Source organism: Nannizzia gypsea, genomic scaffold (assembly GCF_000150975.2).
Source record: "Nannizzia gypsea CBS 118893 supercont1.4 genomic scaffold, whole genome shotgun sequence".
Classification (NCBI taxonomy): domain Eukaryota; kingdom Fungi; phylum Ascomycota; class Eurotiomycetes; order Onygenales; family Arthrodermataceae; genus Nannizzia; species Nannizzia gypsea.
Genome location: NW_003345198.1, coordinates 549,348 through 567,700, shown reverse-complemented (window position 1 = coordinate 567,700; position 18,353 = coordinate 549,348). Strand labels below are relative to the sequence as shown.

Below are 18,353 nucleotides of genomic sequence, written 5' to 3'. Positions count from 1 at the left end.
TCTGCTCGTCTTCTCGTCTATCCTCGTCGTCGCTGTCATCGGTCGTGTTTTGTATAGACGGAGAAGAAGAAAACTTCCCTGCTTGACTCTGACTTTTCGGCCCCTTTCGCTTCTTCTTCTTCTTCTGCTTCTTTTCTTCTTCTTCATCTTCAACTTCGACTTCTCTTATTTATTCTTAATCTCAGCATTGGTTATTCTTCTTCTCGTTGTTCTTCTTGTTCTTCTTCTCGCTGCGTCTTCTTATCCTTATTTATTATTATTATTATCTCTTCTTTCTTTTCTTCTTCTTCTTCTTCTGCTTCATCTCTGACTGTCATGCCGGCTGAGACATCTTTCTAGCAGGTTGGTAGAGCATCCGCCTCTTCTTACTCTCTTCTTCATCTTTATTATCTTCTGCTCTTCTCTTCATCTTCTTCTGCTTCACCTTCTGCTCTTCTCTCCATCTTCTCCTGTCTTTGTCTGTGGTGGCTCAGCCTGCATGCTGGTGCAGTGTCATGTCTCAGGTGAAGACAGACAGCATCACCACCACCACCAGATAACAGACACTCAGAAAGAAGAGAAGAAAAGACAGAAGAGAGGAGAAAATAGAGTAAAGACAGTGAATTGACTGCTGACTCTCCATAGTCCTCCCTCCTGCTGCCTACGACCGCCTGAAGATACCGAGAGAGCCTGAGATACAGAGCGAGCCCGAGCCTGAGCCAGACACGGGCAGGAGACAAGCGAGGACACCAGACAACACACACCAGGCAGCATCATGCCCATCAAGATCCCTGGCTTCGGCCGCCGCAAGTCGGGCAACGAGCTGGAAGAGACACCAGCGCCGGCAGAGCCCTCGTTCCGCGTCTTCGAGCGGCCGTCCCATCGCGCCAGTCACTCGTTTGACTCTGTCACCGCGCTCAAGAAGCCCGCAGCCGCCGCTGAGGACCCGGACCCGGACAACATCTTCGCCGGCATCCAGAAGCCTGCCCCGGCCAGCAGCAGCACTCCTCACGTCCCCAGCACCAGAAACGGCAAGCTGACTGGCTCCAACGGCAGCTCCAGCAAGCCATACGATAGTTCCAGCGCCTCGTCCGCCAGATACAGCTCCTCGTCCACCCTGCCCTCCTCGACAGACCACTCGCCCCACGATGCCATCCCGGTGCCGCCCATCCCAGAGTCGCCCTTTGCCTTCTCCATTCGCGCCTCGGGCAGGACGTTCTCCTTTGGCTCCAAGGCCTCCAAGACCTCCAAGACTTCCACTCCCAGAAAGTCTGAGAGTGCCACCAGAGAACGGGCCTTGACGGCCAGCACCACCAGCACGGCCACGCCGCCTAAGCTCATGGAGACTGACCTCTCCCTCGAGGGTTCCGGCGAGATGGGCAATATCTTCGAGGGTGTCGGTGTCGACAAACGCCGTAGCAGAGTCCTCGACGAGATACCGACCAATATACCCCAGGTTAGTTAGACATCATTTCTTTTCTTTACCTCTTTTTCCTCCCTTTTTCTTCCTCCCCCATAATGGGTCACATATACTTCTAACACTTGTCTTAATTTTACTTTCTACTTGATAGCCGGGAAGACCTGCTCCCAGTGTGCCGGCAAAGGATAAAAGGGTGCCTCCCTCGCCCCTATCTCCGCTGTCTTCAAACCACAGCCAGAACTCTCGGGACAGCCTCATTGCGGCTGACGACTTCGCCATCTCCCAACAGCTCGCCAACCAATTACACGACGTCGACCTGGCTGAGAAAAGCCCTACACTCAGACCTGCGGCCGCCTCGAGCATGCCCAATTCTCGCTCTACGCCCAACATCTACTCCTCCGACCGGGACAGGTTTCGGGATCGTGACCCTGAATCCTCATCTCTCTTCTCCAGTGACAGGGACTTCACCGCCGTACCCCGTCAACAGTATAGATCCCCTCCTTCTTCCCTCCGCAAAAACATCATGCCTCCCAGTGCATCCATGGCCTCTTCCCTAGCCTCGCTCAAGACCGGCAACAAGGTCATGACCCCCGCCCAGTTTGAACGATATCAGCAGCAACAGGTCCAGAGAGCCGCCAGTGAACCCAGCTCCGACGAGGAAGACCAGGTCGAAAGTGAAGATGACGAGGACGAGACCGAGAAGCGGAAACAGGCAGCCGCTCAGAGACAGAAGCAGGAAGCCCACCTGTCCGTCTACCGCCAGCAGATGATGAAGATCACCGGCGAACAGAAGAAAGCTTCCACCAATGGGCCCGCCGGAAGCGCTGAATCTATCGCCGGTAACCCGAACCGCAGGTCGGTGCTCGACCCCATGGAGGCCGCCAATAACAACAGTAATCTTAATATCACAAACACCGCATCCAGCTCCCCCGGCTTATCCCCAGGCCTCTCTCCGGGAGTCGGCCCCTTGAAAGCTACCCCGTCGGACGGTGAGGAGGACGACGATGTGCCCCTTGGTATCCTCGCTGCCCATGGCTTCCCACACCGCAACCGCCCGCCGTCTCACCTCGCTGCCTCCCACTCCAACCCGAACCTGAATGCATCGTTCCAGGCTGGTGCTGCTTCCATTGCAGGCATGCAGCAGCAGCCGCCGCTGGAGGGCCCGTCAAAACGAAGCACATTGCCTGTCTTTGCTCGAAACCTGCCCAAGGATCCTTACTTTGGCTCCAGCCTCGTCAACCCGTCCCATCGTGAGTCCCTTGCTCTCGCCGGCGGTGCTCCAGGCGTGAACCTCAACACCGTCAATCTTGGTCCTCCCGGTCTCCCGGCAGGCGGCCTGGTCGGTGTTATTGCCAATGAGGAACGAGCTCGTGCAATGCGTCGTGGCAGCCCCAATGCCCAAGGTGTCTTTGATATGACTCCTCCTCCAAACGTCCATACCAACTTCCTCTCTGCACAGCCCCAGATGCAGATGGGCGGTCTTCTCGGACAGCTCCAGCAGCACCAGCAAGCTCAAGCTAACATGGTCAGCGGTATGAACGCCAATGGCTTGATTGGCGGTGCTGGAGCCATCAATCCACATCACCACCACCATCCGTACCCGCAGGGAGGCAGCACCGGCGGCCCAGCAGACCACTCTCAGATGCAGGTTTCTCAGCAAATGACAAATATGATGCAGATGCAGATGCAATGGATGCAACAGATGATGCAGATGCAAGGTGCCCAGCAGCCAGGCCAACAGCCAAATTTCAACATGAACGGAAGCTCCTCCTCTCTCCTCCAGCCGCCCAACCCCAACCAGCGGCCCTTCTCCATGGTCTCCAACCCATCTCAGTTCCGCGGACCACCACAGGTTGACCACCGAACGCTCAGCATGCTCGATCCATCCACCGCCAGCACCTACCACACCCCCGGAAACCGCGCATCTTTCCTCATGGCACCCGACATGTCCGGCCCATCATTCGGCATGGGAATGATGAACATGGGCGGTGGCTCTGGACCAGCACCGGGCTACGCTCCCTCCGTCGCCCCCTCAGAACGCAGTAACATAGGCGCTGCATCACGCTACCGTCCCGTCTCGACCATCGGCGCCCCATCCAACGGCGCCAACCGCTCATCAACATTCACTACCAACACGCTCCGGCCTTGGGCAGAGGAACGGCCTCCCATGCTAGGTCAAGTACTAGCTAACAAGTCAAACACCAACTTAAGCGCCACCACCCCGTCAACTTCCGAGACCACTCCCACCGTGCGCCCCGTGAGCTCCATGGCTGGCCGTCGTGTATCACCTATGCAAGGCGCAAACGCCAGTCGGGCATCCATGGTCGGCATTCCAGCAGAAGACGAAGACGACGAGCAAGGATGGGCTGAGATGATGAAGAACCGCGAAAAGAAGAAGACTGGCTGGAAGTTTAGACGCGGCGGTGCCAATGACCACAATGGCTCGCTAGGCGACTACGTTCATCCCACCGCCATATAATATAACCCTACCCAGCCCCCAGACCCCAGGCCCCCAGCTGCCGTATGCATGGTACGATACGGCATGTTACGAGATTGCCATGAGACGAGACGAGATGATGTGAAGTACTTGGAAGGTAAACTGAACCTATCCATCTACCTGCTTCTGCTTCCTTTCTGCACGTTTATATTCAATTCCCCCTTTGTTTGTCCTTCCCCTACCTGCCTTTAGCCCGACTTTAGCCCGACTTTAGCCCGACCTGACTCTTTCTTGTGAAACACATAAAAAATCTCCATTCATGTATCTGCACTTGAGCTTTGTTCCTGCTTGCTTAACTACCTATCTATCTTATCTCCTTTTAATCCCCCTACCGCCATTTGTCCCGTTCCTTACTTACTACTTGGTCCCCCTCTCGGCATCTGCTCTGCATCTCTCATCCGCTTACATCTGCTTTTTTCGCTATTATATTATATCTCTTCCTTTTTACGTTATACCTATCCCTATCCACACTAATCGCATCTGCTCTCGGACGAGCTCGTGCCATAAAAAGTCAACCGACCCCCAGAAGAAAAGAATCCGGAACCAAAAAACATTTCCCACGCAAGAAGACATGTACGGATACTAGCTTAATCTCTCTAACTTGATCTGTGTCGCTTTTCCCTTTCCATTTCTCTCTGGCGTTTATATTAATCCTCTGCGTTTCGCGTTTCGCTTATTTGCTTTGCTATTTATCGATGGAGTTCTCTGTGGCTTTTTCTGTCTCGTTGCCTTTTACAAGTATCTATTTCTTTCAATAATATCTCATCGAACCATGTAAGTAGCTGCTTTCTCTTGTTTCAGGTTCAAGTTATATACGGTGACTGAACTAAACTGACCAGTTGGTTGTATAGTGTCGAATAGTACCAGAACAGGAAAAAAGGATGAAAATATCTAATCAATACACTAAAATAAAATAAACCGGTGTCTTCATGCGAACAATTGATGTATTACTTGATTAACTTAACTAGCTAGTTGTCTATCTTCACCAACTTCCTAGCTTCCTCTCGAGCGCTGCTTACTATCTCCTCCGCCGTGGACACAGTTTTAACCAACCCAACTCCCGTCCCGGCATAAGAAGTCATGCGGCCCTTAACACCCCATCCTGCGTCCCCTTTGGCCTTTTCAGCTTCATATAGCCGTCTATTCTCTTCATCAGACATACCAGCCTGGTCATCGAAGTAGCTCTGATTTACCATTCCACGCCCATCATACTCCTCCGGCCACTCAACATACCCCCTGAGCCGATCATATATCGTAGTGCGAGCCGTGCTCTGTCCCCCATCCCGAGCACGAATTAGTTCATCCTGATACCCCTTCATAATAGCCGTCTGCGAACAAGCCAGGAACCGCGTGCCCATAGCCACACCGTCGGCACCCAGACACAGTGCCGCAGCCACGCCTCGTCCATCAACTATACCACCTGCTGCTATCAGCGGTATGGCGGAAAGCTCACCATGCGAAGCCAAAGTGTCTCGCACTTCAGGTAGGAGGGTGATTATTCCTGCTCCGTTCTTGAGGCCGTGTCCGCCTGCATCCACGCCCTGCAGAACAAGCACATCTGGTCTGTGGGCCGGCGGTGCTTCGGCAGTGAGTGTCAATGCATCCGCGACTGAACCGACCTGTACCCAGACCTTGGTGCGGCCGGCTGTCTCCTGGTGGACTCGAGTGATCCATGAAGCGTAGAGGGAAGCCATTGTCTCGCGAGCTGCGCCGAACAACCATATAGCTGCCGGAACATGTTTTTTTATAGCAGGCAGTGCATCATCGAGGTTAACGCCCCAGTTTAAAAAGCCGACTCCGACGGGTAAGATGGATGCGTCGGGGGTTTGGAGGGTGGTTTTGGCGTGAGTTGTTTGGAGGTGGTGAGCGGCGAGAGTGAGTTGGTCGTCAAGGGTGTGGATGTTGTTGCCGAGTCCGATGAAGCCGATTCCGCCTGCCGCCGAGACGGCTGCGGCCAGCTCGCCTGTTGCTACGGGCAGCATGGGAGCGCATGTTATTAGTGGCAGCTGGATCCAGGGGTAATCTTTCTTCAGGCTAGACATGGTGATATTGGTATCTGGTATTTTCTAGCTGGTAGTTTATGTATGGTATATAGAAGTGGCTGCTTGCTGGGTATATATGCTGTTGTTCGTCTTCCGTGTATCCGAGCCTACCGTGTATATGGTTGAAGCTGGTATTTATGGCTCTAGAAGGTATACGGGGTATATCTAGCGGAAACAAGGCGATGGCTCAGGAGATTGATAATACAGCCGGCGACCTTCCGAGCCGTCGCCTAGGTTCCACCAAACGGCTGGCTGGCCTGTCTCGGCCGGCGAGCTGCCGTCACTGAGCCTCACGGAGCCAGATACTGCGCCCTTCCGGCGGTCTTATGCATGCATTGGCTGGGTATTTGTGCAGTGTCACAGAGGGCGATCCTTGGATGCTCGTGCTGGTTGATATCGAGATGAGATGACGTAGTTGGTAGTTTTAAGTCCAAGTATATGCCCATAAACAGCTAAAGAGCGAGTGAGAAGCCAAGATATGAGTGTTACTTATCCTCTCGAAGTGGCTTTCGGTCTCTTTTACTGTCTGTATTCCCGTCTTTTGATATGGTTGTCTTTTGTGTAGTTTGAAGTGTCTCCAAAGCGGCTGCGGCTGCCGTTTGATAGTTCAGAAGCTCGCAGTTAGCAGTCGATAACTGCTTCAACACCACCACATCTGCTCTTCTATAGTTACACTCACACTCTTACCAGCACGTTTCTACCCACTGTCTCTCCGTTTTATACCTTTTGAATAATATAATATATCATAATATGTCCATCTTCTTCGCAGTCTTCCTCAACCGTATCCTCCACGTGACCTTCAAGCTGACTCAGCATTTCAAGCAAAAAAGCGACTTCGTCGACTTCGACTTCGACTTTTTTATCAGCTTCAAAACGATCGCAGCTTTTACTATATACCAACGCTGTGACTAAAAGACCCAGTGAAGGGCATCCATGAGAAGTGAAAGAGTGCACATCTTCTCCCTATAACCTGCACTATATCCCATACAAGGGTGAAAAGGAAAAAGAGAGTGAGAAAAGAGACACGTGCCAAGCTTCAGCCAGCGGAGTTTTCTCTTCATATATGAATTTAATCTATACCATCTTCGCACACAAATAATAATATCCCCCTTTTATTCTTACATCTTCCGCCTATCTTTGCTCTTCTTCTTCTTCTGCCTCTCCTCGATACCTTTGTTTCTCTTGGGCTGTCCTTTTCTACGCCTACTATCCTTTATCGTATCCTACCGTACATTTGGATAAGCCGGGTTCCTCTCCATACATCAATCAAACCCCCCTTTCGACGTCGACATTGACTTCCTGTCCTCGGTGGAAGGGCAGGCTGCAGGCTTCTTTCTAAGCCGGCATCTTTGATACTCCCTTTTCCTCAGTTGAATTGATATCTCAACCTTAGCAAGATGAATGCCCCAGACAGGTAAGGATAGTTGGCTGCTTAGCTGCTTATCTCCTTTTTGTGGTCGAATATGAGCATTTTCAAATCAGTCTATGGTATATCTATTGGCAGATATATTATTTTCCCCTAGAACCCCTATACTCAACATTATACAAAGGGAGCTCCTCAAGGTCTGCTGTAGCTATCAACTATGCTAGAACTGGCTTTCCCATGCTTCTTTCTATGTGTTTCCCTCCTTGTTCCTATGTGCCCTAAGGCTATCAATTTGATTGCTGTCAAACATTGTTCCTTAGTGTAGTTTTTGTTTGCCCTTTTCACACGCACACACATACACATACACATATATATACACAATTTGATATCTTTCCCACCTTCAACACCACACAAAATCCTACACACTTTGTGATAACTTTGCACCCGACGTCTACATTCACTGCTTGCATCTGTCAAAATGGGGGAAGACGACCGTAGGAGAACTGATCGGTCTTTCTTCGACTCTTCCTGCGCGAGCTACCGCCAGAACCCATGTCGCACCCAAGTTCGCCCTCATAGGGACATGATCTCGAGGTTCGGCCTCGATTTTGCTTTCTACACTTCATTACTATATGTAACAGCTTTGGCGAAGCTATGCTAACTTGTACCATAGATTCGAGTCCTTCGTCCTAGGGCCCGGTGAGAAGAAGGTCGAAGTCGAGACTGATACACGTGAGTTTTCGCTGGACATTAAATGTCAAATGCCATCTAACAAGTGACATAGGTGTCCCGTCTACCGCGATCTTCACCTTCAACAAAGAGGATCACACCCTGGGCAACTTGATTAGATCTCGTCTCTTCCAGAACCAGCACGTCTTGTTCTCTGCTTATAAGGTAAGCAACGTTCTCAGCTTGTTTGTTACTATATGACTATATATTCTGACTTGGTTCTCTAGATCCCCCACCCCCTGGTCCACAAGGTGCTTCTTCGCGTTCAGACTGACGGCCAAATCACCCCCAAAGAAGCAGTCCTCGCTGCCTGCCACGACTTGGTCAAGGATCTCGGCATCTTCAGCCGTGAATTCACCAAGGAGTATGAGTTGCGCAAGATGGTCGGCGCCGGCACCCAACAGAACGATGCCCCAAACGGTGTCTAAATCTACTGCTACCTCAGTAACAAACAACAACTTCATGATGGCATGTCCCTGAAGGGCGTTTGCCTTTACTTTTGTATGGATGATGATAGTTCGCACACGGTGTCCTGGGAGGTTAACGTGGTTATTCTATGCCTGCCTGGTCTCTAGCCTGGCTCTCTATCTCGGCCTCTATTAATATCAGTCCATCTTCAACTTCGTCTTCGCATTTTTCCTCCTGTATCCTCATTTACTTCTTCTCTTTTCACTGTGTTGATATGTAGATGGTGACGCCAAGACTCTTCGGGCGGCGTCATGTTTTGCCGCTTTCGGAATCTCCAACGTCAGCTCGAAAGATGCGAAGAAAGATACAAGAAACAACCAAACAACATCGCAAACCAGCCATCTTCGCCCTCTTAACGGCATTTCTTTGTTTTCGCGCTTCTCTCTGCATATTTATTTTCTTTTCTTCTCTCGTTGATATCGTTAATTCTTAATCACTGGTCCCCGTTAATTGTCCTCGCGTGCTGGTGCGATGTACTCGTTTCCCACCGGCCAGCCGGGCCAGCAGCAGCAGTATGGCGGCCAGCAACAACAGCAGTATCCTGGCTTCCAACAACAGCCTCAGCAGCAGCAGCAGCAGCCAGGGCCTTTCATGCCTCAACCAACCGGTTATGGCATGCCCCAGCTCCAACCTCAGGCCACCGGTTTCCCCGGCGCTATGCAGCAGCCGCAGCAGCACCAGCAGCAACAGGCTCCCCCTTTCCAATCCTCCCTCCAGCCGCCGCAGATGACGGGCTACCCTACCCAGCAAACCTCGAGTTTACAAGTGCCACAACAGACCAGCCAGGCTCCCCAGCCCACAGGCCAAACATCGTCGCAAATTGCGCAGTCGTTTCAAAGTGTTCCGGGACAGGCACCTGCAGCACCTCCGAGGAATGCGCATGCCGGGTCGAAGATACCGCCTATGCGTTTGTCATTTATAACAGTGCAGGACCAAGCAAAATTTGAACAGCTGTTTAAGTCCGCTGTTGGAGATTCACAGTCGTTGGATGGTGAGTAGTTCGGTGGGAGGTTGTATGCGTATAATTGCGGGATTGACATGTGGAATAGGGGAAACGGCGAGAGATTTACTTCTACGATCGAAGCTACCAGGCAGCGAGCTGTCTAAAATATGGTGTGTACAAGCTTTCACATTCAATGTCCCTTCCATTGGGCTGTAGCTAACTAGTTCTATGCAGGGTGCTCTCAGACACTACCAAGTCTGGTCGTCTTATGTTTCCCGAATTTGCACTGGCCATGTATCTTTGCAACCTCCGAATAACAGGTCGCGATCTACCTGCTACACTACCCGACCGTATCAAGAACGAAGTTTCAAGCATGGTCGATATCATCTCCTTTGCCGTGCCCGACGATCACCCACCACAGGCCCCTCGATCCAATGCCCCCAACTTCGACCAGCCATTGATGCAGAATACCTCTGCTCCTCCTGCGCCGCAACAGCCGCAGCCTCAACAACCATCTAACTCACAGCTTCTCTCACAATTAACCGCTCAACCAACAGGGTTTTATAACCAGGCTACTGGCTTTCAACCACCCAGTGCTATGCAGCCCCAGCCAACTGGATTCCCAGGTGGTCTACGACCGCAGGCCACGGGTATGCCGCAAAACCCTCAAGCCACAGGATACTCGGGTCCCCGACCGCCAATGCCACCCATGCCAACTGGATTCACTTCTGGTCTAACCCCTGGTCAAACTGGTGGCCTTGCTCCATTAACCGCCCAGCCGACAGGGATTCCTGGCCAGTGGGGCTTCGTCAATGCTCCAGCCACAGGATTGCCAAACATTGAAGCCCTCCAGCAAAGACTCATGCCACAAGCCGGAAGGGAATCCGGTACATTCACCACTGCCGGACTTTCTGGAAATGCCACAATCCCATGGGCCGTTACCAAGGACGAGAAGAAGATTTATGATGAACTCTTTCGTGCCTGGGATGGCCTAGGAAAAGGATTTATCGGTGGTGATGTTGCCATTGAGATTATGGGCCAGAGTGGACTGGAACGCCAACACCTGGAACAGATATGGACCCTTTCTGACCCCAATAATAGAGGCCGTCTAAACAAGGATGAATTTGCCGTGGCCATGCATCTTATTTACAGAAAGCTTAACGGATATCCTATTCCAAACAGACTTCCTCCAGAGCTTGTGCCGCCATCAACTCGGAATCTTAATGATTCCATTGGAGCTGTCAAGTCGATGCTTTCCCAGGATGCAGAAGCTAGAAAATCTTCTGGTGCATTCCTGCAGCCTCAAAAGACTGGCGTTAGTTACTTGAAGACTCACTCTTTCAATTCTGCGTCTGGAGGCTCTGGCTATGCAAGGAAAGATGCCACTGTCTTTAAGAACAATGATGACGCTGTTGGTTACAAGTCTAGTGCCCGCCGTCGTATTGGCGCCGGCCGCACTCCTTCACCTGCTGCTTCTGTACAGTCAGAGAAATCTGACGACGACTTATCAATTGAGCAGCTGAAGAAGAAAATCCGTGAAACCAAGATTATGCTTGATGCGACGGATTTCAGAGACGAGAGCCATGCAGAGGAAGAGCAAGCTTTGGATCGCAGGGACAAGAGGGAGGCAGAGTCTCTAATGGACAGAATCCGACGAGTCCAGGATGATATCGATACCGATCCAAAGGCTTCGTTCAGAAACCTGGACTCAAGTGCTGAGCGTCGTAGTATGCGCCGCCAACTGCAGACTTATCAGGACCAGCTTCCTGAACTGGCCTCCAATGTACGCAAAACCGAACGGGCTATTGCGGATTGTAAGCTCGAACTTTTCAGGCTGAAAGATGCCAAGGAGAATCCAGGAAGTGCCTTGGAAATCATCGGTACTGGTCCAGGCGGTGCGATTACGGAGAGTGATCGCATCAAGGCTCGTGCTCGTGCAAGAATGCAGGCTAGAGCTGCTGAGCTGGCTGGCCGACCGGCCCCGGCTGCTGCAGATGAAGGTGCTGCAGCTCGCAGGTTGGAAGAGGAGAGAGGCAAGATTAACTCCGAACGTGAGCGCAATGACGCCATGACCAGGGATGTTGAGGAGAGTGTCAAGGAGTTCACTGCCAGCCTTGAGGATGGCCTTAAGGGAGATAATGAGAATTCTACTCGTGAACATGAACGACGACGTTGGGAGGAAGCACTTGGCGTTGAAGATCAAATCAGAGACCTCATCTACGACCTTCAGCGAAATCGTAAGACGGCGAAGATCAGAAAGGAAGAGTTAGTGTTTCCCCTTATTTTTACAAGTTGCACTGCACCGTCCTTGAAGCTAACCCGCTTCATCATCTGTAGGGAGAAAGCAAGTCGTGAAGTTTCCAGTGCAAACCAGTATGGAAGCCAGGCCGAGAGCCAACCTAGGCCAAGCCCCGAGCTCGCTCTTCATCCTCAGTCACCATCTCTCGTTGGATCGACGCACGAGCAAAGAGTTGCTGCTGCCAGAGAACGGGCTCAGCGCCGTATTGCTGAACGAATGGCTGCAGCTGGCCTCAAACCAGCTGATGCCGGCGAATCTTTCATGGAACGGCAAGAACGTGAGAAGCGCGAGAGAGAAGAAAGACGCCAGCGTGCCGAGGAAGAGGATGCTAAGCGTGAGCAAGAAAGACAGCGAAGGTTGGAGAGTGAGCAGACCCCTGCTCCTCCACCAGCAAAGGCTGGACCCAAGAAAGCACCGCCGCCTCCCCCATCGCGTAAAGCCAGGTCCGACTCTGCTGAACAGAACGAGGCAAAGAAGGCAGAGGAGGAAGCCCTTGCTATCAGAGCCAAGGAAGAACAAGAAGCTGCCCTTAGACAGGAGCAACAGGCTCAGGAGGCAGAAACGGAACAACTAGAGTAAGTCATTTAGTATTTAGCAAAACATCTTTGCCAGCTTGCCCGTTCTAACCAGTGATTTGATTTAGGGACGAGACCAGAAGGCAAGAGGAAGAACTTGCTCGGGAAAAGGAGGCTGCTCAGGCTCGTCTCAAGGCATTGGAAGAGCAGGTCCGCCAGGGCAAGATCAAGAAACAGGAGCAGAAACGCCGCAAGCAGCAGGCAGAGCAAGAAGCTAGGGAGAAGGAAGCTAAGCTTGCAGCTCAGAGAGCCGAGTTGGAAGCTGCACAAGAACGGGAGCGCGAATTGCAACGACAGCTTGAGAGCCTTGGAGACGAGGAATCCTCTTCTGACGATGAGGGTCCTGGATTCGTTACGCCTCAGGATACTACGCCTACCCAAAGCCAAGTATTCGAGGAGCAAAAGGCAGAGGCTCCTTCTGCTGCACCCGCACCACCACCACCGCCTCCCCCTATCCCTACAATCACGGAGGAGGAATACATGGACTCACTCCGACCTCAATCTCCTGAACCTGTCATCCATCATCCAGTGGTGAACAAGCCAGTAGTTCCCGAAACCGAGTCAAGGAACCCCTACTTCCGCCAACTCAGCCAGTCGTCCTCTGAGCCCGCAGCTGCAGAGCCATCAGCACCAGCCGCCCAAGACACTCAGTCAACCAACCCATTCCACCGCCTTGCTCAAGATAACACCAAATCCGCTTTTGCAGCTGGGACCGCAGCGCTTCCCGGCCCTCTCGAGCGTAAATCACGAGCTCGTCCCGAGGAAGATGATGACTGGTCCGTCGCTGAGTCCGACAACTCGTCTGATGATGATGACCGTGCTGCTGGCGGAAGTGCTAAGCAACTAGCTAGCATCCTGTTCGGAACAATGGCTCCCCCACGCCCTCTAAGCGCAATGGATGAGCCTCAAGATTCCAAGTCGCCCACTCCACAACCAGCCCAGAGCCCAGTTGCTCCTCCTCCAGCTCCCCCAATGCCCGCCCCGGCTGCTCCAACCGAGCAGAGATCCAAAATACCATTCGAAGTAGTAGAAGCCCCCCCATCAATGCCTCCTCCTGCTCCTCCGCTCCCTGATATGGCTGCCCCATCTGCTCCGCCGCCGCCTCCACCACCTCCACCAGGCGGTGCTCCACCCCCTCCGCCTCCCCCACCCCCTCCAGGCCCTGCCCCTGGCGGCGGAGCCGGTGGCCCCATGGGCATGGGACGAGGTGCATTGCTAGGAGATATCCAAGCCGGAAGGGCATTGAAGAAAGTTGTTACCAAGGATAGAAGCACCGCAATGTCAGCTGGCCGTGTGTTGTAAAGTGGTGTTTCCAAACGTGCGAGGCCAAGACTGAGCATTTGAGATGTTCTCTCTTCGCTTCGCTGTTATGTACTTTTTGCTCACAGTTGTCGCCCCTTGCTATTAACTGCCCTTTTTAAATATACTGTGTTTGGAAAGAGAAATATACTTGTTTAGTACTTGATTGAATCTTCTATACTTTGGCGTAAATATAAATTTAGGTAAATGGTATTGCGGTGTTGCTAATATCGGTTTACCATCAGTGTAATATAGATAACAGCACTACAAGTGTACAATGGAGGAGTCGATAGTCCAAGTACGTACGTACTCTATTATTTTTGCATAATACAAATGGTAGTATGGACAAGGTAAAAGTTAGAGTAGCTGTTGAATGACAAAGTATGTGACAGAGAATCAATATATATATCAAGGAATCAAAAAGGTAAATAGGGAAAAATGATACGATGGATAAGGATGAATATCAGGATGCTATACAGTTAAGAATAGAAAACGCCATAAGCAGACCTCATTAAGAAACTAATTCCAGAACAACGTTAATGATGGTGCTGATACACCATAGAGCAACTAGGCCGAAGCCCACATTTTTATCCATCCGCCACTTATTCAACGGCACAACGATAAGTAAACCAAGCAATGTTATCATTAACGTCGCAGCGCTAATAATCAGCGTTTTAGACACCGTGATAGGGTATGGTTGAAGGGAAGTCGATAATGCAGTATTAATGCTAGCAGAGTGTATGTTTTGTATCGGCTGGAAAGTCATATACAAGCCTCCGACACCAATGCCAATGAGGATATTCAACATTGGGCCGCCAAAACACGCGCTTAGTGCCATGACAGGGTATCCTAAGCGTGCTATAGTGACGTCGGCAACGAGGTCACCCAACGAATTGCCAACAGCGAAGATGGTAAGGCCAAGTAGAGAGTCACTGATGTTTAGAACGACGCCAAAGAGTTTAAGTAAGGCAACGACTTCGGTAGCTAGGGTTGAGACCCATGCTATTGCGACGGTGAAGCCAAGGAAGGCAACAAATGGTCTGAGGGGTTTAGGTAACTGACTAGACGAGGCTTTCGTGGCGAAGAGAAGGACTATTGTGAAGGCAGACGACAGGAGCAGTGAGAGGAGGACAGGCAAAATCAAAGTGCTAGGGTCGTGTTCCGGACGAAGATTATTCCATAATGTTATCGTGATGAATAACGGCGGCGGTGTACAGTTGAAGTAGCAAGAGCCATCTGTTCCATTGTTTGACAGGAGATGGCTCTTTGCCGTGGCATTCGCATGGTGGGCGAACTGGTAGTTCCGAATCTTGTCGAAGGCGATTGAGAGAGGGTCGACCAATCTCTTGTGAGTTGGCTACGGCTGTCTCGTCATCATGATAATTAGGAACGGCGATTGTCGGAACTACATCAAGCCCTGACCGTTGTTCAACTATGATTGCTGCTCCTTGTTCAGGAACAGCAATGGCCTCCGGCTCAGAGCCGTCAGTCTCCACAACAGGTAAGGTCATTGTGAGAACGAAAACACTGGGTGCTGCAGCAATCCCTAAAAATTTGTCCCATATTGATTTTTCTCCCCAGTCGTAGAGAGTCGGAAACAGAGCCGAAATAATGGCCAGTGGAAAGGGAAGAACAGAGCGTGGCCACCACTTTGGACCAGAAATCTCGACATCTGTCCCTGCAGAATGCGCACGGGTGTATTCAGAGCTTAGCGAGTGAGCCGACCTTTGAAATCGAAGGCTCGAAGGCCCATGAGGGGTGTATGCGGTTTCATCAGTGTACGGGGGGAATGGGGTAATTGACGACTCGGGACTGGCTGGAGTAGAACCGCCTCCGCAAGCTGGCGGCGTTGTTTGGGGAGAAATTGACGATTGAATAGACGGGGTATGGCCACCAGCGCCGTAGGTCGGCTGCTGAAAGACAGTACGTGGGACAGCTAATCGGCCTGGGGATTTAGACCGATCAACGGACGGGGCAGGACTGTGGGATCGAGAAGGATAGCCAGAGGAAGTAGGAGATGCGCAGAGTAGATTCGTTTGATGCCCAAGGTGAGCTCCCGGGGCATTATCCAGACTGTGGGCTAGCATCTGTGGCTGAGCGGAAGTGGGCAAGCCAGGTTGTCCGGCCCTGTCGTCATCCTGATAGGAAAAAAATTGAGGCTGTTGAGCTGTAGAGGCTCTCGGACGAGCTGCTGCAGGTTGGGTAGTAGAAAATGGATCGTCCGAGTAGCTTCGCAAATGGATTCGTCCCGACTGGAGGTTGCGTGATTTCTCTAGAGAGGATAGAACTGATCTGAACTCGAGAGCGCCAACTAAACTGGGTCGAATACCTCCACTAGAAAGCATTCTTTGACTGGTCTGTGGCCGATTGACTCGCATGTTCTCGTGCAGTTCTGCTAGCTGCTGCCTATCCCGCTCTTCTTCATCCCCTTCGTCTTCAATTCTCAATGTTGGGATATCTGCCCGTTCCAGCGACCCGAAGTCATCGTTTGTGGCGCCTAGGAGGGGGCGGCTCTCGCCGCCGGCGATGGGATCATCATCCTCTGGTACCTCATTGATCTCTAGTTCCTGGTTTTGGGGTATATGGAAATGAGCTCGGGCTGCAATATCACGCTCAATTCTCTGCCTTTGCCGGCCCATATACCAGTGCCAAGTGACAACAATGAAGACATAGAATATATAAAATCCGATCATCGATGCGCATTCCCAAGCGTGTAACTTTCCGTCAGCAACGAATCCCATAGTAAAACCGGTAGCCACGGCAAAAAACAGAATGTCACGGACAAAGCTCCGCCGGGCGACTTTAAATGGCCTAGTAAGCGCCATTGACCCTGCAACAACGGCAGTGATAAAGCCAGCAGCACCAACGAGTTCCCCTATAGCCAGGCTACCACTATTAGAGCTCATGGCGGCAAATGTAGAGAACACATCAGGACTTCCATTCCCAAAGGCCAGGAAAGTCACGCCGGTCAAACTCTCGCTCATTCCAAGAATATTGGCGATGGTGCTGAGGTTTACACATAAGAAGTCGCTGGCGGCAATTCCAACTGTGCTAAACAGCATCGCGAGCCATGCTGAGAGCAAAGCGAAACCGACCGGCTTTGCACCACCGAGCCAACAGTAGTAAATCTCTAAATATGGGATGAGGCCAATATTCTCGTCTTCGCAGTTATCTCGAATGAAGGAGCATTGGTGCTTCGCGCGGTGAACCAGCCGGCACTATAGTATTGATGGAAGATCTAGTTAGCCACGGAATCAAGTATCAAGATGCCAGTGTAGTGGCACCTCGAATCCAATCGTACCTCTTTTTCGCCCTCTTGTATCGTCCAGCTCTCTGTGCCCGGTACCAATGATCTTCGATTCCTCCTAGTTACTACCGGCGCAGAGAATCCATCTTGGGCATTGTGGTCGCGGGGAACCAAGCGGCTTCCAAGGGCCACTGCAAGGACAACCAGTATCACAAGATAGAACACACGGGCCGAGTATCGTTTCCTAGCCTTGCGGGCACCAGCAAGACTGGCAAAATATGTGTCTGAGAAGCTCATCTTGAAGGACGCATTCTGGGTAAGAAGACACGCGAGTACATGCACCTCTGGCTTACAGGCCGATAAGGAACAATTAGCGATGTCCTCATATATGCAAGAGACTTGAGGCGCAGGGCACACTCCGTCCCTTTATCTCGTTATCACCGAGTGGCGGTTGCAACGTTCTCTCCCCTGTTCCATCAAGGGGCCTTGGATGATATGGAGGCGAGACGGCTCGAATCCCTGCTTCCTGGTGGCTGTAATGGCCGTGTTCGTTTTCCGGTGACGTTGAGCTTTTTGGTTCGTTTTCCTTGGAGTTTCTTTTTTGCTTTTTCAGCGTTGTTGATGTCGTCAAGGTTCAGCTGACGTAATATGACACTTTTACTCTTTATGGCATGTTTGTGCTATTTGTTGAGTTTATATTGTTTGCATCTCTTTCATGCTTAATAATAGACATCCGGGTTTATATTAATACCCGTTCGTGATTACATTATACAAATTAGTCATCATGGATAAAAGAAGTACCGGTTTGTCTTACATAATCAGAACTACGCGAGTGGTTGTCCCCGCGTTCCGTATGTTTATTATGCTCGACATCAAAAAACGAAGCGCGCGTTGCTTGAATGCAAGACAAAAGAAGCAACAGAAATATATCTATCTACCTGGTGTTTGCTACAGCATCAATAAACAAGTATTCGACTCCTCATGATGACTATATAACTCTTCTAGTATATATTCACTCTTGACTACTAAACCTACGGCTGCCGCCTGAAAGAACCACCACTCCACCATGCCTCGAGTCGCAAACCCCCCGGTGAAGAGCCGTCATGGCCGCCGCAGCTCAAAGCCGGCGAGCAACACTACGCCGCACAAGGGCACTCCTCGAAAGTATGTCCACTGCTCTGTCCGTTTGCTTGCTCAGCTGCTGCTTTACTCCTGCACAAGTGTCGGGGATTCCCACATGGATAAGCGGGGGAAAGCACCACCATGAAGAAGAGTGACCAGAGATCTAACCATGCTGGCCTGCGCATTGCGCCTCTGATATGATATTAGAATGCCTCTTAATGACGATGCCGGAGAAAAGGTTGCGCGATTACACTCTCGCCAGGCGCAATACGACCTCCAGATGGACCAGATTAAAGCTGCGGTTAAAACACCGATGCCATCACGCAGATTTAATACTTACGACGGAGTACCGACAGCCCGCACACCC

At 51.3% G+C, this 18,353-nt stretch overlaps 6 protein-coding genes across 6 annotated transcripts in view; 4 read left to right on the top strand and 2 right to left on the bottom strand.

Annotated features, from left to right (window-relative positions):
• Positions 1-754: 754 nt before the first annotated feature.
• Positions 755-3,878, top strand: MGYG_04854 (hypothetical protein; the record flags this gene model as incomplete). The annotated part of the gene is made up of 2 exons (XM_003172218.1): positions 755-1,435; positions 1,551-3,878. The coding sequence occupies 2 exons, from the start codon at positions 755-757 to the stop codon at positions 3,876-3,878; spliced, it is 3,009 nt and encodes a 1,002-aa protein (XP_003172266.1).
• A 986-nt stretch (positions 3,879-4,864) lies between these two features.
• Positions 4,865-5,938, bottom strand: MGYG_04853 (2-nitropropane dioxygenase; the record flags this gene model as incomplete). The annotated part of the gene is made up of 1 exon (XM_003172217.1): positions 4,865-5,938. One exon carries the CDS (start codon positions 5,936-5,938, stop codon positions 4,865-4,867), a length of 1,074 nt encoding a protein of 357 aa, XP_003172265.1.
• A 1,844-nt stretch (positions 5,939-7,782) lies between these two features.
• On the top strand, positions 7,783-8,461 carry MGYG_04852 (DNA-directed RNA polymerase II subunit RPB11; the record flags this gene model as incomplete). The annotated part of the gene is made up of 4 exons (XM_003172216.1): positions 7,783-7,898; positions 7,978-8,036; positions 8,089-8,198; positions 8,261-8,461. 4 exons carry the CDS (start codon positions 7,783-7,785, stop codon positions 8,459-8,461), a joined length of 486 nt encoding a protein of 161 aa, XP_003172264.1.
• Positions 8,462-8,972: 511 nt separating this feature from the next.
• On the top strand, positions 8,973-13,620 carry MGYG_04851 (hypothetical protein; the record flags this gene model as incomplete). Its single annotated transcript, XM_003172215.1, has 5 exons — positions 8,973-9,492; positions 9,551-9,616; positions 9,669-11,709; positions 11,782-12,318; positions 12,387-13,620. The coding sequence occupies 5 exons, from the start codon at positions 8,973-8,975 to the stop codon at positions 13,618-13,620; spliced, it is 4,398 nt and encodes a 1,465-aa protein (XP_003172263.1).
• Positions 13,621-14,128: 508 nt separating this feature from the next.
• Positions 14,129-17,161, bottom strand: MGYG_04850 (sodium/calcium exchanger protein; the record flags this gene model as incomplete). The annotated part of the gene is made up of 3 exons (XM_003172214.1): positions 14,129-14,881; positions 14,913-16,835; positions 16,919-17,161. The coding sequence occupies 3 exons, from the start codon at positions 17,159-17,161 to the stop codon at positions 14,129-14,131; spliced, it is 2,919 nt and encodes a 972-aa protein (XP_003172262.1).
• A 769-nt stretch (positions 17,162-17,930) lies between these two features.
• The window catches only part of MGYG_04849 (condensin complex component cnd2), a gene marked incomplete at both ends in the record, with an annotated part of 2,917 nt that continues 2,494 nt past the window's right edge, over positions 17,931-18,353 (top strand). The window contains 2 exons of the mRNA XM_003172213.1: positions 17,931-18,028; positions 18,194-18,332. Coding sequence (XP_003172261.1) covers positions 17,931-18,028; positions 18,194-18,332 — 237 coding nt within the window. The remainder of the gene's footprint in view (positions 18,029-18,193; positions 18,333-18,353) is intronic.